General features: G+C 43.2%; 1 protein-coding gene across 2 annotated transcripts; it reads left to right on the top strand.

Annotated features, from left to right (window-relative positions):
- Window positions 1-6,977: 6,977 nt before the first annotated feature.
- Window positions 6,978-19,728, top strand: LOC118855829 (C-C motif chemokine 4-like). 2 transcript variants are annotated; one of them, XM_036765850.1, is made up of 4 exons: window positions 6,978-7,068; window positions 16,309-16,491; window positions 18,564-18,672; window positions 19,441-19,728. In XM_036765850.1, exons 2-4 carry the CDS (start codon window positions 16,368-16,370, stop codon window positions 19,595-19,597), a joined length of 390 nt encoding a protein of 129 aa, XP_036621745.1. In that variant the 5' UTR covers window positions 6,978-7,068; window positions 16,309-16,367; the 3' UTR covers window positions 19,598-19,728. The 2 variants fall into 2 exon arrangements, with proteins under 2 accessions (XP_036621745.1, XP_036621746.1); XM_036765851.1 differs by lacking the exon at window positions 6,978-7,068 and having other exon boundaries at window positions 16,292-16,491.

The following is a 19,728-nucleotide window of genomic DNA, read 5'->3' as shown; positions in this document are numbered from 1 at the left end:
ACACAATGCAATCAATATTTATTAAGCACCTACTGTGGCATGTGATCAAAGCTGTCCAATCCTGGCCCATGCATATCGATTAATCAATCCATATTTAGTAAGCTCCTGTGCTAAGAGCTGGGATACAAAAAAGAGGCCAAAGGCAGTCTCTGCCCTCAAGAAGCTCACAGACGACATGGAAACAAAACAAGCTATGTGCAGGGCAAATTTTGTTGTTGTTAATGTTCATTTGTGTCTGACTCTGTAATCCCTTTTTTGGGGTGTTCTAGGCAAAGATACTGGAGTGCTTTGTCATTTCCTTCTCCAGCTCATTTTACAGATGAGGAAACAGGATAAAGAGGAGATAATTAACTGAAGAATGGTCCTGGAATTAAGAGGGGTTGGGGAAGGCTTTCTGTAGACAGTGGAATTTTAGTTGAGACTCTCTGGTGTCCCTTAGGGCTTGGTTCAGATGCTTTGGGCTACTTAAAGCTTTATCCACTCTGGCCAGTTGTTAGTAAAGACTCATTCCTCAAATGCCCTGGTATTTTTTCCTCTGCATGCTGTGTCCTCTAAGTAGGATGTGAACTCCTTGAGAGCAGTCACTGGATGGTTTTGTCTTTTTATGCCAACACTCAGCACAGTGCTTGTAAGAGCCATTTCATCTAAGTTTGGTGAATTGAATTGCCTATAACTGAATACACATGTGTCAGAGTTTACAACAAAACCAGATACTATTTCAGAGTGTAGAAAACCATTCATGCCCCATCCTTTGGAACAAAACTATAGAGTGAGAACAAAACTGACTGAGGAGGACAGTGCGGTGTAATAGGGAGATCCCTGGATTTGGTGTCTGAAAATCTGGGTTTGAATCCCTTCTGTGTCACTGGCTAGCTTTCTGAGTTTGAGCAAGTATCTGTTTCTTTCTATCTTTCTGTCTCAGTCTCTCATTTTCTCTCTCTCTCTCTCTCTCTCTCTCTCTCTCTCTCTCTCTCTCTCTCTCTCCCTCTCTCTCTCTCTTTCTCTCTCTGTCTTTCCCTCTGTCTCTGTCTCTCTGTCCTTGTCTGTCTGTCTGTGCCTGTGTCTGTCTGTCTGTCTCTCTTTAGTTTTAGAAAGAAATTTCTTTATTTATCATTTGGTAAAGAAGAAAGCCAGAAGGTATTGATGAGGGCACAGTCTCTCGGAACCCCCTTGAATCCGGGGTACAGTCTCTGGGAGCCCCCTTGAACTCTCATTGAAACTTCCCACTAGATCTGGCTTTTGCCTAAGGCCATAAGCCTTACATTATCGTTAGGCCCAAATCTCTACCTAGCCGTGCCCTTTATTGTCCAGCTACTTCCCACCCTTGGTACTATCAATATCCATGCCTTCAGCTACTTCCCACCCTTAATCCCATTTTCTTGGTTCCTGGAGTCTGACCTCATCTGGGTCCCATCAAGCTCCTCCTTGGACTCCTCCTCAAGACCCTCCCTAAACCCCTCCTCTAGTCACCCCAGACCACCCCTCAATCCCTCCCACAATCTTTGTGTATATAGTCTCCATCTTGCCTCCATGAAGGAGCTCAGATTCAGTCTAGTTCAGTAGGTTGAATCTGACCAGCTTGTGAAAACAGGTGTCACAAAGGGTGGGATTTCTTAAGACAACCCATCATGGTAAATCCCCAAAAAACTTTGTCTTTTCCCTTGGCTGAGAAGGCTTGAGTCGAATTCTTTCGGCAGGACCCAGCATGTAGGTATTTTGGGGTCTCAAGCACCCCTAGAAACCTATGGTTCCCTACCTATCATCATTTTTCCTTTAACCTCTTCAGTATGACCTCCTTGATGGACCTCCTCTCCATTTCTTTTTTTCCTCAACTATTGAAGGAGAGAGCTGGACTAAATATACTAAGATAGTCTTAAGTGCATAAATACAAGTCATCCAACAAGGCTTAGAGGAGTTTTAATCTTTCAATAGCAGAAAACCCCATACTAAGCCTTTTTGAGACTCTGCCTGTGTGAATCAACTCTTCTAAAATGGAGATCAATCTATTATTCTAAAAGATTATTTTAATTGAGGTCCAGAAAAGGGAATTGAGTCAACAAAAATCACAGGGAATCCTCAAATGGGCCCTATTTTGAGACAGGGTGCTATGGATAGCTATGGTGGATTTCTCTGAAATCAAAGGACATGGGTTCGAATGCTTCTTCTGATGCTTCCTCCATATGTAACTTTGCAAAAGTCACTTCACCTGCCCCGGCATCCATTTCCTTATTTGTAAAATGAGGGGGGAGGACTAAATGGCCTCTGAGGTCTCTTATGGTTCCAAATATTTGATCCTAAAATTTTAATTCAGGTCTTATGAATTCAAACATAAGGTTTTTCACATGAGAGAAAGAGGAAGGAGAAGATTTGGCAATGGAGGTGGTAGGGAGAAGAAAGCCAGATCTAAGAGTGAGGGAGTAAGGAAAGATTTGTTTGGGGAAGAATGAATCCCAAAAGGAAGGTCAGGGAGACTAGAAAATGAAAAAGAAAGTGATCCTCAGCCCTGGCAGAAAAACACATGGTAACCTTTACACACTGCCATGGATTTTTTATTTTATTTTACATGTTTATTCTTGTCTTCCTTTTGTTAATAGTATAGAACTCAGACCTTTAAAATAGGCCTTCACATAGTACAGTTAATATTTCTAAATCATCAAAGTCAAGTGAAAGGTGAATTAATTATAATGTGTTTCAGCTACTCTTAATTATGATATTTTGCAAGCCAACTAGAACTATCTCTTGAATTACTTCACTCAAGTCTCGTTATGATTAGAGTATGACTGTGCTTTGAATAAAATGAAAATGATAAATACAGAGCTGCCTGATAAGTCTTATATCAGCTAGAGCCAAGTGAAGTCATCAGAACCAGACCAACAACATACACAGTGATTACTGCAAGGTGAATGGAAAGAACACCACCAGGCATGGGCTGCCACAGGCATGCCAGTGCAACAGCATGAAGTGGGAGTGTCATATGGGATGAGGAGAGAGCAGGCCAGTTTGTCCATGCAGGAACCTACAGCCTCCAGGCCACATGTGGTCCTCTAGGTCCTCAAGAGCAGCCCTTTGAATCCAAACTTCACAGAACAAATCCTCTTAATAAAAGGATTTGTTCTGTAAAACTTGGACTCAGTCAAAAGGCCACACCCAAGGACCTAGAAGGCCATGTGCAGCCTTGAGGCCACAGGTTCCCCACCCTGGTCTAAATTGCAGAGTATGAGAAGGGGAGAGGCAGGTTATAGGAAGGCCTTTAAAAGAGGTTATATTTGATCTTGGGAAGCAGTGGAATTGATTGAGTTAGGGTAGTGAAGATTTTGGCAGTAGTGTAGAGAATGAGCTGAAGTGGGGAGAGACTAGAGTCAGGGAAACCAATTGTAAGGCTGTTCTTGTCATTCAGGAAAGGGAGCCTGGATTAAGGTGGTAGCTCTGGGGGCAAGAGAAGGGGTTGGATAGAGAGATGTTGCACAGGGAGAAATGGTTGGCAATTGATGCGGTATGTCAGGTGAAGAGAGTGTAGTTAGTGAGCACAGTGCCAAGATTAGGAACTTGGGAGACTTGAGGAAGGATGCTTTCCTCAATAGAAATAGGGAAGTTTGGAAGACGGGTGGTTGGGCCAGGACAAGATCCTGAGTTCTGTTTTGGACATGGTGAGTTTTAGAAGTCCCTGTTTGAAAGTGCCACCTGTCTGGCAATCAATGATGCCAGTCTGAAGCTCCAAGGAGAGACTGGGGCTAGACTGGGGCATGAGTCATCTGTATAGAGATCTAATTAAACCCTTGGGAGCTGATAAAGTCACTGACCAACAGAGACAGAAAGGGTCTAAAGACAGGACTCTGGAGAAGAGGCACATTTAGGGGGTGGGATGTGGGTGATTAAACCAATAGATCAGGAAGAAACAATTCAGAATGAAGAGAATCAGGAAAGCAGTCATGAAAACCCAGAGAGGAGAGAGTATACCTGAACAGAGGGGGGTGACAGTGGCCAATAAAACAGGTAGGTCACATAGGTTGGGGACTGAGAAAAGACTCTCAGTCTCTCTGGAGAGAGCAGTTTCAGTTGAATGATGAAGTCGGAAGCCAGATTTTAAAGGTTTGTAGGTAAAGGCAGCAAGTATAAACAGTTTTTGTAATGAGTTTGGCTGATAAAGGGAGGAGAGATTTAGGACGATAGGAGCTGGTGAAGATGTTCAAGAATGAGAGAGACTTGTGTATGCTTGAAGGCAGTTGTTGTTTGCCTTCCTTCGTGAAGAGGACCATGACATCAGGGAGGTGATGCTTTGACATCCAAGTCAATTAGATTTAAGTGAGGAAGGGCTGTGCAAAGTCTACAGCCTCACTTTCTCCTCCAGAGCCATCTGGGTCCAGTGGCCTGATATTCACCAGGATGACTGGAGATGGCCTTGGATGCAGTGGGAGACCTTGGCCTTTTGAAGCTAAGGTCTTTCAGAGGTCTCAGTTTGACTGAGGCAATGCCCATTCAGTAATTAAGGCTATGTAAGAATGAGGCAAAGAATGGCCCTTCTTACCTAGTTTAAAAAAAAAAAACAACCTGGGAGGGGAAGAGTCTCAGGGTTTTTTGGTCAAAATAGAAACAATTGCTATTTACATTCACTCTGAGCCAATCAGGCCCCAAACAATGACCAAGTGGGGCTTGGCCTGCTGCCAGTCAAGGAGAGCCTGTGATTTGGGTTTAAGGCATGGTCCTTAAGGGGAGAAAATGAAGCTTAATAAACTCAAAGAGATTTTACAAGGTTTCGGCAGCCAAAATTTACATTACTTTGGGCAGAGCACCAGCAGGTAAGGGTATGATACCCTACGTGGACAGGGGGGGTGGGGAGGGAAAGAAAGGGAAGGATAGTAAAGGAAAGGAAAGAAAGAATGAACAAAAGAAAGAAAGAAGATTGGAGAAGGAAGAGGGGAGAGAAAAACTGGAGTAAGAAGAGGCAGAGCAAGAAGAAGAAAAGGAGTGGTGGCCGAGGTCCTGCAAATTCTTTCCCACAAGAAATATTGAGCCAAATCTTCATTCACTGGCTCAAGGGTAAGATGAGATGTCAGGTTAGGGGGAGGGAGGTATATATTGGGGACCATGAGAGTTCCAGTGATATAAAGACAAAACATATCTAGGTATATTCATTTTCCAAATCAGTGTCCTAATAAGTCCAAGACAGTTTTATTTTTGAAACATATCTATTTGCACAGCGGATAAACGTCAAAGTATTCATCCTGCTCAGATTCTTCCTTCTGTTAGGTCGGCCACATACTTCTGGACCCACTGTTCCTGGGGGTTGGCACAGATCTGGTAGCCCCTCTTGGAGGTTAATCTAAAACATGAGAAGCAGGATATAAAGGGTGAAGATTCCAGCCCCAAGCTTCTTACCTCTCCAGGTGGCCCTTCAATCTTCTTCCTTTCTGTGCCCATCCTCCTCATGCCCATGAAACCCAGGACCATCATCTCCATGCAGAATTTCAAGACTCTTCCTTAATGCCTGTGCCTGCCCCCTCCATCACTCCCTGTGGGTCTTCTTAGGAAGCTCCCATGGCTCCCCTGCCTCCTCACTTTCCCCTACACCTTCCACTGGAAGCTGAGTAGCAGTTGAGGAGGGAGAAAGAGTGTGAGATTTGGAGTCAGAGGAAATGGGTTCAAATCGCATGCAGACTGCTCTGTTCTCTCCCCCTACCTTGTGCCTAGACAGAGCAAGAGCCACAAGACTTCTAGGAGCAACAAACACAGGTTGTTGTTTTCCCCCTGGAAGCCCTGGCTTTCTCTCCCCTTAAATATCTCCTGCAATTATTAGGGGCACAGAGGTTTGAGAGTCAGCCTTCTATAGCCTCAGCTACCCCATCCAGGTTCCCTGAAGGGCTGCTTCTGGCAACTAAGCCCTTCCTGTTTCTGCCCTCACTCTCCTGGTTTTCTTCCCTTCCCCACAATGTGGTCTGTGGACCTGTTTACTCACATGACCCCTGGAATAGGGCACAGCTTGCTGGTATAAACATAGTCCACCACCATCTTCCTGGGAATCTGCCTGGTAACATATGAGAAGCAGCAGCTACTTGTGGAGGCATCTGCAGAGAAAGGGGCAAAAGGAGGACCAGGCTCAGTGACTGTGGGCAGCCTCACCTGCTTTGTCTGATCCCAGGGAGGCCATTGAAGAAAGAGGTGACTTGACATTTCTGGACAAATCTGGAATCTGCATCTGATGGAATCTGGAAGGCCTAGGCCCACTCCCCTTCCTCTCCTTTTTTCTAAGTACTCCTATTTCCTCCTGCATCTTCTCTTCCCACTCCAGTTGTTCTACCCTTTTCCTCATTTTCTTTCCTCTTCTCTTTTCTTCTACCTCTCTGATTTCTTCCTCCTGCATCTTCTCTTCCCATTCATTATTCTATCCTCTTTTCCTCCTTTTCTCTCTTCCTCTCCCATTTTCTCCTCTTCCACTTTCTCTTCCCACTCCAGTTGTTCTGTCCCTTCTTCCTCCTTTTCTCTCCTCTCCCAACAATCTCTCTTTTCCTTCACCCAGACCCTACCCCAGGGGATTAGGCCATGAGGGTCTGGGCAGAGAAGGTTCAATATAAGTTTCTATTGAAGGCCCTGGATCTTACACCACTGGAAGGGTGGGGCCCACTGCCCAGAGGGCCTTGGACATTCCTTGAGAGGGACCAGATGCATGAGACAGGATGGGAGGGCTTTGGCCACACCCCAAGAGGGCCTAAAGAACTTGAGTGAGAAGCAGGAAAACCAGAGTTCCTTCTTCTCTCTGTCTCTCTCTCAGGGCTGGGAGAGCTTGAACCAGCTACTCAGCCCCTCTGAAGCTCTGTCCTCCAGCTGGGAAACAGGGATGATCCTTCTGGTCCCATTTCAGGGTTGCTGCGAGGTCACTAAATATAAGTCTGTACATTGCTGGGTTTGAATGTCTCCTGTCAATGGGAAACAGCTGCTACCTGCCTTGGACCAAACGTGGTTTTAAAAGCTGCTCCTTGTTCTTGCTGAAGGATTTCTCCATCTTGTCTGATGCCACTGAATGATAGCTTGAGGACTGGAAGGGAAACTCTATAAAATCTCTCTGTTTTACAGGTAAGGAAACTAAGGCACACAGAGGAGAAATGGCTTGCTCCAGTTAAGTCAGAGAAGAAGTAACAAAGGCAGGATCTCATCCCAAGCCTTTGACCCCCTTGTCCCTGCCTCCAGACAAGGGAGGGCATTTCAACCAGGTCCCTGCTGTTCCCCTCCTTGCCCTGCCCATGATTCTTAGGGCACAGAGCTGCCTGAGCCTGGTGGCAGGAAGCCCCTGGGCCCTGGTCAGAATATGCAGGGTCTATGCCCTCACACATCTTTTGAGAATTGTCTGGCTCCTCTCTTGCCACTTTCTTGAGAGCCAAAGACTTCGATATAGAGGAGAACAGGAGAAGAAGTCCTTCCACCATTAAAAGGAAAGGAAAGAGAGATCCCTATAGGGAGCATTTCCAGTTATGCAGTAGGACAGGAACTGCTTCCAGGAACAATTAATTGGTACAGTTTTGACATTCCTGACAAAAAAGTAATTTTACTCACCTGCTGGAGATATGTAAAGGAGGCCAGATGTGGAAATGATCAAGATGGAGAAGACAGGCAAGGAGACCATGGTGCCTGGAGATGGGAAGGCTAGACTTTTAGGAGGAAACCCAGAGCTCTGCCGAGGCCTGTTCTGACTGTCCTGACAGGCAGGCTCAGACCCTGCCTTTATGGGCAACTGCCTGAGGAGGAACAGCTTCCCAGAATTGACTGCCACTCGATTCTCCGGAAGTTGGCATGGTGGTGCAATTTTCTTGAAAGAGAGGAAGTGAGATTTGGAATGCAAATGGAGTAATGGACTGAGCGATCTTCCTGGATGGAATAGGGGGTGGTCTACAGTGTCAGTGAAAGCAGAGCAGTCAGCAAGATGGAGGGCTGAGAAATGACTGTGGGTAAGTTCAGAGAGGGAAGTTTTAGTTGATGATGTTGGCAGCCAGATTTTCAAGGTCTGTAGAGTGAGTGGGTAAAGGCAGCCAGTGGCAATGGCTTTTTCAAGGAGTTTGTGGGAGAAAGACAGGAGAGCTAAAGGACAATAGGCAGAGGGAACATCAAGGGCTACTGAAGGTGTTTTAGGAATGAAAGAGCTTTGAGTATTTGAAGGCAGTATGGGAGGAAGCCCAGTGGAAAGGGAGCTGAAGAATACTGAGAAGGTGTGCTTAGGGAATGGGAGTCATTGAATGGTGATCTGTTAAAGGAACACAGAATTAGAGATAGACCTTAGACACCATCTCCTCTGTTCAGGATCCTTTGCTAAGTGCTGTGGAGGATATGAGGATAAATCATCCACTAAGCCTGCCTTCCAGGAATTGAAAGTCCATTAGGAGAAGTAGGGGGAGATCAACATTCAGGGACCTCCAGTGAAAGACCAACTAACTGTTCTAAAGGAAATGGGAATATGGCATTTCCCCCGTGGAATTCTCTATCATTCCTGGCTAGTGGAGGGCTCGAGAGGTTTGGGGTCCTGGGGAACCTTCTGCATAGACACTGGCCACTGAGCTGCTGCTTTAAGCACCTGCCAAACAGGCATCCCAGGGTAGCCACATTGCTCCTCCTCAGAGATGGCCTGGGCTTTGGAAATCCCATTCCATTTAACACAACCAAGCGCAAGGACTCCCTGAAAGGCCAGGCCCAGGATCTCAGGCCATTGTTCCTCCCTCCATTCTGTATATGAGCTTCCCTGGCATTGCAGCATAAGTCTTCTGCACCCATTCAGTCCTGGCATAGGCCCTGATTTTTATATTTTTTGGAAAAACATATCAAAGCCACCTATGGTCACCTGTATCCCACTAGCTTAGCCATTCCCAGTCAGTGAGTTTGATCAGAATATGACTATGCTAAAAAGGAAATGAAAATGATAAATACAGAGCAGCCTGACAAGGCTTCTATCTACCAGAGCCAAGGGAAGGAGAGAGAACCAGGACAACAGCCCCCACAGTGACTCCAGCAGTGTTAACGGAGAGAGCAGCAGTGGTACAAAAGTGTGAAATGCCAGTGATCCAGCCTGGCACCAGAGAGGATTGCTAGGAAGGCACCTGCCTCTCTGCCTGTGGGGAGGTGGGTGACTATGGGTTTGGGCCCTTTACTGCCAATCTTTCTCTGTGTGGTGATTAGCTTTTCTGAAATGCTTTCTTCCTCCCTTTTTCAGTCTTTGTTCTAAGAGAAGTCTTTGGGGCGGGCGGGGCAGAGAGACAAGAAGGAAACTTGGATTTCTCACTTCCCAGTCAAGTTCTCCAGTCCCTCCGGGGGTGTGACCAAAGCTGTCCAATCTTGTCTCATGCATTGGGTTTCTCTCAGGGAGTGTCCAAGCCTGTCTGGGTGATGGACCCTCCACTAGCAGGGCATATAATCCCAATCCTATTATGGCTCCCATTGACCCTTTCTTCACAGCCCACTCCCCCAGGATAGTATGTGAGGGAAGGGAAAATAGGATTGTTAGAAGCGGAAGAGAGAAAAGAAGGAAGAGGAGAGGCAGGGAAAGATTGGGACAAGAAGAGAAGAAGCCAAAGGTGGAAAAGAAGGAGATAGATGAAGTCAAGGAAGAGGAGGAGAGGAGAAATGTGCTTAGGTCCTTCAGATTCTTTCCCACAATAAGTGCAGAGTTGTCTCTTCTTTCTTTGGCCCTCATGTGATCTGAAATCATGCGGAGGAGGGAGGGAGGGATATGTTGCAATTGAGAATCGTAGATAAAGAAAACACAAGAAATATCAGTAAATATCTCTTTTGACAACTAGTATCCTGGTAAGTCCAAGGCTGTTTAATTTTTGAATATAAAACTATTCTTCCTCCATAGATAAATGTCAAAGTATTCATCTTCCTCCTGCATTAGTCTGGTGATTTATTTCTGCACCCTTTGCTCTTCGGGGTTGGCACAGACCTTGTGGCCCCTCATCATGGTGATGCTGAACTAGGAGAAGCAGGATATAAAAGGTGAAGATTTCAGCCCCAGACTTCTCTTCCCAATGTGGCCCCCACAGTCTTCCTGCCTTTTCTACCCATCAGACCCAGCCTATTCATCTCAGGATCATCACCTCCCCACAGTATTTCCAGACCCTCCTCAGTGTCTGTGTCTGCCCCTCAATGACTCCCTGGAGGTTCGATCAGAAAACCTTCCTGAGCTCTCTTTCTTCACCAGCATCCTCTTCTCCTCCCATTAGAAGAATCCTTAGAGGTGCCTGAGGAAGCAGTAAAAGGGCTAGGTTTATAGTAAGAGTACCTGTGCTCAAATTCAGCTTACCTCCTCTCTTATTCTTACTATCAATATTGTCTTAGGCACATCACTTTTCTTTCCTGGTCCTCAGCTTCCTCCTCTCCAAAAAAGTGGGGGAGGAGGTTAAGAGGGTTGAGAGGGTCTCCAAGGTCCCTCCTAGCCTGATATCTAAGATCCCATGATCCTGCCTGTCCCTCTGCAGGGCACAGCCTGCTCTGCTTTCTCATTCTCTCCTGTGCCCATCCAGAGCACCCACCCCATCACCTTTCTAGGTACAACAAATACACATTAAAATATGTTTTTTGAGCCCTGGCTTGCCATCCTCTGTAATCTCTTCCCTTTTCTGCACTTAGCAGGGGTACAAAGGTCTGAGACCTACCCTTCTGTAGCCTTAGCTTCCAGCCTCCCTGAAGGGCTACTTCCCAATGCCAGCTCCTTCCTGCTTCTCTCTTCTTTCTTTTTCACTTTCTTTCTCTTTCCCTTCCTCTTTCTTTCCTTTCCTCTTTCTCTCTTCCTTCTTCCTTTCTTTCTTTCCAGACAGAGCCAGTATCTTGCTCCAGGACCTCCTCTGACCCCCCAATCCAGCCCTTTTCTCTCAGCCCCAGGATTTCTCTTCTTGTGTCTCTGGAACTATTTTGTATGTGTAACAGGGTGTGGCTGCCCCAAGTCCCCGGAGAGCTATTCAGTCCCTCTTGGGTCATCTTTCACTTCAGTTTTTAAGAGATGATTGTGGTCCATGATCAGCAGCTGCAGTTACCAAGACAAGGGCTTTTTCTGGTGAGGGGCTTCCTGGATCTTCGAGTTTATCACGGTTGGCACTTCCTGGTGTGAAGACTCCCTGTGCTGATGCAGTCTAGCAACCATCTCACTTCTTATGTTAGAGAAGTTGCTGGGGGTGAAATTATATGCTCATGGTTACATGAGGCAGAGTCAGGACTAGAACTCAGATTTTCAGGAAGCATATTTGCATTGAAAAGACGGGCTTTTGTTTCTGAGAGAGTCTTGGGGTCATTTAAAGAACTCTATGAGTTCCCATAGGTAATCTGTCTTGTAAGCTCCATCTTTCTCCAGCAGAGGAAGGCTTCTGGCACCATGGGTGGACTCTTCCATGGTGGATTTATGGGAGGGCACAGACAAGAGTCTTACAGGATGGACAGGCATAGATGGGTGTGATCATTGTGATTGGAGTGACTGCCCCCATTAGTGAGATCACAGACCCAGTGGAGTGCAGTACAAAATAACTTTCATAGACCATCTGATTCGGTCCTTATTATTATTCCATAGGGTAGGTAGTATAGAAATTTTTATTCCCATTTTATAGATGAGGAAACTTAGTCTCAGAGAAGTTAGCTAACTCTCCCAGAGTCACACAAGGATGGGACTAGGATTAAAAGTCACGCTGAGCCTTTGATTCTGAATTGTCTGGGTTTGTCTCTATGTATGAGAAAAATAGTCTTGACCAGTGGATAAAATTCTGGGGAAAACAGAGCCTGCTTTGACCCATTTCTCTGATTGCATCAATCTCACCATAGCCCAATACTTCCAGCCTCCAGCTGAGGGAAGGCATTATAATCTGGTCCCTGCTGTTTCCCTTCTTTCCTTGCCCATGATTCTGCTAAAGCACAGAGCAGCCCAAGCCTGGCTCTAGGAAGCCCCTGGTCCCTGGCATTCAGTTCTAGGCAATTCAATTCACCAGACTTAGATGAAATGGCTCTTACAAGCACTGTGCTGAGTGTTGGCATAAAAAGACAAAACCATCCAGTGACTGCTCTCAAGGAGTTCACATCCTACTTAGAGGACACAGCATGCAGAGGAAAAAATACCAGGGCATTTGAGGAATGAGTCTTTACTAACAACTGGCCAGAGTGGAAAAAGCTTTAAGTAGCCCAAGGCATCTGAACCAAGCCCTAAGGGACACCAGAGAGTCTCAACTAAAATTCCACTGTCTACAGAAAGCCTTCCCCAACCCCTCTTAATTCCAGGACCATTCTTCAGTTAATTATCTCCTCTTTATCCTGTTTCCTCATCTGTAAAATGAGCTGGAGAAGGAAATGACAAAGCACTCCAGTATCTTTGCCTAGAACACCCCAAAAAAGGGATTACAGAGTCAGACACAAATGAACATTAACAACAACAAAATTTGCCCTGCACATAGCTTGTTTTGTTTCCATGTCGTCTGTGAGCTTCTTGAGGGCAGAGACTGCCTTTGGCCTCTTTTTTGTATCCCAGCTCTTAGCACAGGAGCTTACTAAATATGGATTGATTAATCGATATGCATGGGCCAGGATTGGACAGCTTTGATCACATGCCACAGTAGGTGCTTAATAAATATTGATTGCATTGTGTTGTATTATTATAAGCTGCCAGATAAGAAACAAGTTCATGGCCTGAAGGAAATCTCATGGTAATATAAGGAGATGTGAGATGGAATGCTAACTTCAGGAAACAGCTTACTAGGTCAATTGGTAGAGTGTGCAAAGGAGAGTAAAATGAGATAAATCTAGAAAGTCACTAATTTGTAGAGGGCTTTAAATATTGGGAGATTTATATTTTATCCTAAGGGCAATAAGAAGTTCTGAAGACCTCAATGTATTTATTTCAGACCCAGACAAACCTAACAAAAAGATAAATAAGAAAGAAGTAAAGACCTGAATAGATTTAGAAAAATAATACATGATAGCTCTCTAGTGATTGATGTGTGTGTGTGTGTGTGTGTGTGAACTGTATATGACACTTTTATAAAAATTATACTAGGACAAAAATCTAATAAACAAATGCAGAAAAATATAAACATTAAACATTCACTGTAATAATAATGGTTTTCAATAAATGGCCTTTGAATAAGGCATTCAAATCTAAAAGGAGACTAAATAATTTAATACTAAAAAATATGTGAGCCAAAGAACAAATCATAGAAACAACAGATAATTTCATGAAAATGATAACCAAAATTTGTAGCATTTGGTCAAAGCAACTCTTAAGGTAAAGGTCATATTTTTAAACATTTTTATCAGTAAGAGAGAGATTATATAGGCCAATGAATTGGGCTTACAACTAAAAAATATCTATAAAAACAAGTCAAAACAAGTCCCAACTAAACACAGAAATATAAATTCTGAAAATCATAGATTAATAAAAAAAATGTTAATTAAAATTGTAATTGAAAAAAATCTATAAGCTTTGAGAGAAAACTAATAAAAAAGATAAAACATTAGGTAATCTAATTTTTTGACGGAAAGGAAAACCAAATTGCCAATATCAAAAATGAAAAAATGAGAGTTTTCAACAAATAAAGAAATAAAATAAATTATTTTGCCCAATTATATGACAGCAAAACTGAAGAAAACTGAAGTAGATAAATACTTACAAAATAATAATAATCCAGATTAATTGAACAAGAAATAGAAAATTTAAATAACTGAACTTCAGAAAAAAGAAATTAAGCTATAAATGAGCTCCCCCACCAAAAAAAAGTCAAAACCACATGTGTTTACAAGTTAATTCTATTAAACATTTAAAAAACAATTCTCTTACAAAATACATGTTAAAAGATATGTATAAGATACATGCAAAGTAGATATCATTGTATGTTTGTATAATACAAATATGATATTGATACATAAGTCAAGAAGAGGTGAAACAGAATAAAAATGAGAAAATTATAGACTAACAACCCTAATGAATATAGATACAAAAGATTAAAAACTATAGACTTACAATGAAGATAGATACAAAAAGATTAAATAGAATATCAGCAAAGAGGCTACAGCAATAAAATAGAATGATCAAGGTAGATTTATCAGGGCAAACATTAAGAAACCTTTAAGCAAAAATAGCATGACATACAAGAAGAAACAGAAAAAGCTTCTGACAAAAAATAATACCATTTCTGCTGCCCAACCTGGGGAAGAGTCTTCTGAGCTTATACTGGTCGGATCAACCACAGTTGGGACACTTGTCACCAACATAGTGATGTCATTCTGGTCCTCTTCGAGAATGAAAGACAGTCACCATTTCTGCTAAAGATATTATAAAGAGCAAAAATTGATAGATGGGGATAGAGACTATACCTCCAATTTCACTGACATTGGGAAATGCCAAATGAGGAAATTCTCTCTGCCAATGTAAGTTGACAACTTTGTGACAATTTATACCCTCAAAGAGATGAACTCTGGGAGGGAGACTTGCCCATTTCACACAGGAAATATGTGTCAAAGACAGGACATGAATTCCAATCTGACTAACTCTAAGGCTAGTTTCCTCTCCACTACCACACAATTCTTCTTATAAAGAAATAAGTAATTGGATCTTCATGGTCAATAGTATCTATCTAAAACCAAGAATCAGCATTATGTTAGCACATAGTAAGCACTTTAAAAATGTTGATTGATTGATATATAAAAGAGAAGCATTAGAGATCTTTCCAATAAGATCAGGGGTAGAATAGAAAGGATGGGGATAGGGTAGGAAAAAAAAGTTTTAAGTTTGAAATAAGAATAAGAAAAACAAAATACAAAGCAGTTACAAACTACCTGGTACTAAGTAAAAAGAGAAATAAATCAATTAAATCAAGTAGATACACTAGATTTCCACCCATATGTTTTTCAAAGGTTAGTGTTTGATAAGCTGATAGAAAATACTAGCTAACTTTATATGTCATTTTTAGGTTTGCAAAGCACTTTATTCACTTTATTTCAATTGGTTCTCATGAGAAACTTATAAGATAGGCAACAAGGAAACAAAACTAAGACTTTTTACAGATGACATGATGGTATAGTTGGTGTTGTTGGTCCTTCATTCTCGAAGAGGACCATGACATCAGGAGGGTGATGTCTTGACTTGCAAGTGAACTGGATTTAAGTGAGGCAGGGCTGTGCAAAGTCACCAGCCTCACTTTCACCTCTAGAGCCATTTGGGTCCAGTGGCAAGATATAGATCAGGATGACTGGAGATGGCCCTAGATGTAGTGGGAGACCTTGGCCTTTTGAAGCTGAGTTCTTTAACAGGTCTCAGTTTGACTGAGGTAATGTCCATCTAGTGATTAAGGCTAGGTAAGAAATGAGGCCAAGAATGGCCTCTTTTACCTAGTTTATATATATATATATATACACATATATATATGTATCTACACATACATACATACATATATATATATATACACATATGTATGTATATGTATGTGTGCACACACATATACGTATCTGAGAGAGGAAGACCTTCAGGGTTTCCGGCCAAAATAGAAACAATTGCTATTTACATCCACTCTGAGCAATCGGGGACCAACGATCCAGCTTGGGCTGGGACTTATTGTTGGCCTATCAATGAAAGCCAGAGTGATAGAGAACCCTCCAGAGAGAGAATTGATGATCTCTAAATGCAGATTGAAACATATTTTTCCTTTCATTATTTTTATTTTCTTTCTCAACATGGCTGATGGAAAAATAAATTTTACATGCCTTCCAAAAGAAAATTCACAACTGCCACCCCATCCCCCCCAAAAAGAAACTGATGAGGTAAGTAGCATGGCTATTATTATGCCGCTTTCACAGATGAAGAAACTGATGTTCAGAATGATGAAGCAACTTGCCCAGGGGGTCCCAACCGGTAGGTGTCTGGGGGAATATTTGAGCCCAGATCTTCCTGACTTAAGCCCATCACTCTATCTACCATCCCACAATTCTCTCTACTGCAATACAATGGAATAGAGTCAAAGCATATTCAAATACATTCTAAAAGAGCGTCTAAGGCTAAGGGAGTCACCTTCAGCCTTCCCTGTTCATGGACCCCTTCTGAAAGAGGGTCTCATATTTAGGGGACTGAATAAATCTCCATTAGCAATAGAAATGTATGTGTGTTTATGAGAGGAGGAAGGAGGTTGGGGTGAATAATCCCGGATACTCTCTAGGTTGGTAAATCCTGAGTCATAACTCCATCCTCTATGTCCTGTTTTCTTCAAATCTTAGTTCCCTTTTTTCAGAAAGATTGTGTAACTCAGCATTTTCAAGAATTTGTCGTATCCAAGCTAAGGATGTTATCTCATCTTTTTTCCTCCTCAGTCATCAAGTGCATATAAAGAGAGGGTCCATGCCCAGGGTTGCCAGGCAGTGGGAAGCCCATGAGCTCTGAGTCTATTCCTGAAAGTGTTCTCCTTCCACATCCAAAGACCATGGTGTCCGTGGTGGCCTTCTCCATCCTCCTCATTTTGGTACCTGGCCTCAGCTTGGAAGCCAAGAAGCATGGTGAGTCTAGTTGTTTTCTCTGCTCTGGGCCTTCTTGGCCTTGCTGCAAAATTGAAAGGCAAGCCCCTTCTCCCTTTCCATCCAGGGTGGCCAGGGGCTTCTTCTCCTGCCCCACTCAAAGTCCATCCCTTTGACTTTTGAGAAAGTGGCATGAAATGGACCAGCCTATTTTCAGGGCACATGGGAAGACATTGTCCAGGTGTCTTTCCCAAGGTGGGAAATCATAGCCCTTGAATACTCTGACCCAGGACAAGGAAGTCCTGGCTTTCTTAGCTTCCTTCAAGTCCCAACCTTTCCTAACCCCTCTTAATTCTAGTGCCTTCCCTCTGTTGATTTTTTCTAACCTCATCTATACCTTGCTTGCATGTTGTTTCCCCCATAAGCCTGTGAGCTCCTGGAAGGCAAGGACTGTTTTTCTGCCTCCTTTTTATCCCTAGCCCTTAGCACAGTGCCTGGAATACAGTAGACACTTAATATATGCTTATTGACTGATTGACTGACTGATTGAGAGGCTCAGGCTGTTCAGGGCTGCCCTAGCACAGTCACAGGTAGGGAAAGGAGAGGAACAGGTGGGACAAGGTTGCAGTGCACTAACCCATGGTAAGTCACTTCACTCCCTTAGTGTCAGTTTCCCCATCTGTAAAATGAGAATAATAATCCCTATACTACTTACCTCATAGGGTTGTGATTAAAAAAAATTAGGTACTATCTGTGTAAGTGCTTTGCTGATTGTTAAAAACTTTAAAATTGCCAATATGACTCCTAAGTGGACCTAAGATCTCGTTGATGTGAACAAACACTCTCTCCATTGAGGAGGACATCAACTCATTCCTGCTTTCACATCCTGAAGGACTCTTGTCCATGCCTTTCCATAAATTCATTCCCAAAGTATTTGGAGGCTTTCTCAACTGGATAGAGATGGAGCACCCAGGCTGGATTGCTTTTGGGAAACCACACAACTCTAATGACCCCAAACTTCTTCTTGAAACAAAGGTCCAGCTTTATAAATTCAGTAAGACCTGGGTTTAAGTCCTGCTTCTGTATTATCTGTATACCAATAAACAATTCATTTAACTTCTCAGTTACCCTGGCAACTCTAAGACTCTAAGCAAGACCAGCGTTGGTCTGCCTGGGTGGAGGGAGTTTCCACATTGGGATGCTTACACCCCAATTGAAGGCTTCCAACCCAAAAGATCGTTCTTCCAATCATGTTGCCTGTCTGTAAGACATGTAACACTAAAGTCTCTGAAGAATTCAGACCCAAAGGGCAATGGAGAGGTACATGGTGGGTATGAGTAAGCAGCAACATCTTATGGCATAGCACAGAATTATGACAAAGAAGGAGAGATAGCCTGGTACCATGGAAAGAGCCCTAGCTCTACATTAAGAGGATCTATGGTACTTGGATTAAATGACCTCAAGGATTCCTTCCATTTCTACATCTATGTTCCTATGTCATCAGAAAAATGGAACACTAGCTTTTAAAAAAAAGTTACGTAAGAAGAGCACAAAATAACCAATGTCAACTTTAAAATATTTAAAAGTATTTATTAAGCATCTACTATGTACCAGGCACTGTTCTAGGAGCTGGGATCACAAAAGGGACCCAAAAATGCCCAGATGAACTATATTCCCAGGTACCAAAAGAACTATTGGGTAAGAACAAGCCAATGTCAGAGATTTTTGGAATATTACTGAGAATGGGAGAAGGTAAGCTGTTGTTTTTTAAAACATTTACAGTAAATGGGAGGCAGCAGCCTGTTTCCCAATGACAGCAAGTACTCGAACCCAAGAATGTACAAATCTGGTTTTCTAACATTACTGGAATGGGGCTGGGATTATTTGTTTTGCTTTGGTTTTTATAGCTTCACTACTCAGCAAAGTGCCTGGTACATAACATAGGAAGCAAACAAATTCTTGTTGGTTGATTGATTGACTTATGTCCTCCAGACTCATTTCTCAAATACTCCACAAATACTTCCTCTGATGACTTTCTCAGGAGTCAGGAGAATCATTTTAGGATTGCCTAGATTCAAAATGATTGTGTCCTCACTTTGCTTCTTTTCTTACAGGGAGACATGACAGCCCAGAAACCTGCTGTTTCCAGTATGCCTCTCACAAGATTCGCAATGTAGTTGCTTGTTATGAGACCAGTAGCCGGTGTGCCAACCCAGGAGTTGTGTGAGTGGTATTTCCATAGCCCACATCTGAGGGAAAGGAGAAAAGGAGCTGCTGGAGACAAGCCAGGAAGGTCTTGGGAGGGAGAAGCAGCCCCTCAGGGGGTCCCGATGATAGAGGATAGAGAAAGATGGTTTATTGAATTTTGAGCCCTTGCTAAGTTTGGGACTTATGGAAAAGGAAGGCACACCAGGACTCCCAGACAAAATAAGCTCCATTTATTGTACCCAGAGTGCCATAGGGCTGGTGTTGGGGCTGGAAAGAGAGAGCTGAGGAGGAACCTCTACAGCTTTTGACCTGAACTGGACCCAGTATGTCCAGGTAGAATGATAGGTACATTGATTTAGAGCCAGAATGGAACTCAATGGCCAATTAGTCATTTTACACATGAGAGGACTGACACCCAGAGGAGAAGAATCTTGCCCAACATCACAGGTAGTAAGGGACAGTGACTAGATTTGAATCCAGGTCTTCTGACTCCAAACCCAGTGCTCTTTCTCACAGGGATGTCCTTCCACTCAGCCTCCAAATGGGATCTGCTCCTATTGAAAAGGGAAGGAGAGGGAGAAGAGGAAAGAGAGACCAGAAGGGTTTTCTCAAGGGACCCCCATGGAGTCATAGAGAGAATAGAAGTGAGGGATTAAGGGAGGGTCTTGAAACACTGTTTGGGGATGATAGATGTGGATAGCAGGGAGGTCTGTGAGCTCTTTTGGGGAAGAGAAGCCCAGGGTTGAATTCTTCATCTTCTCTCACCTTCTTCTCACACTGCAGTGTCATCACCAACAAAGGACGCCAGGTCTGTGTCCACCCAAGGAATGCTGGAGACTGTGTCATTTCCCCACAGCCAGAGGCAATCCTCAAGACGACTGGGGAATACGATCCTCAGACAACACTTCCCTTTGCAGATAGTGTCCCTTACGAAGTATGATTTCTAAAAAATAAACATGTTCCCTTACCTAGGGGAAGACTACATATGATTTCTAAAAAATAAACTTATGTTTCCTTACCTAGCGGAAGACTACATATGATTCCTAAAAAATAAACTTATGTTTGACTTAA

Source organism: Trichosurus vulpecula, chromosome 7, assembly GCF_011100635.1.
Source record: "Trichosurus vulpecula isolate mTriVul1 chromosome 7, mTriVul1.pri, whole genome shotgun sequence".
Taxonomy (NCBI): Eukaryota; Metazoa; Chordata; class Mammalia; order Diprotodontia; family Phalangeridae; genus Trichosurus; species Trichosurus vulpecula.
Note: the sequence above shows the minus strand (reverse complement) of the source record. Positions and strands in the feature narration are given on the sequence as shown.

What these genes read in the sequence shown, in the direction of transcription:
- LOC118855829 (XM_036765850.1), top strand. Translation starts at nt 16,368, where the DNA reads ATGAGCTCTGAGTCTATTCCTGAAAGTGTTCTCCTTCCACATCCAAAG. An exon ending in CTTGGAAGCCAAGAAGCATG is followed by an intron (nt 16,492 to 18,563) that starts GTGAGTCTAGTT and finishes CTTTTCTTACAG; the next exon opens with GGAGACATGACAGCCCAGAA. An exon ending in TGTGCCAACCCAGGAGTTGT is followed by an intron (nt 18,673 to 19,440) that starts GTGAGTGGTATT and finishes CTCACACTGCAG; the next exon opens with TGTCATCACCAACAAAGGAC.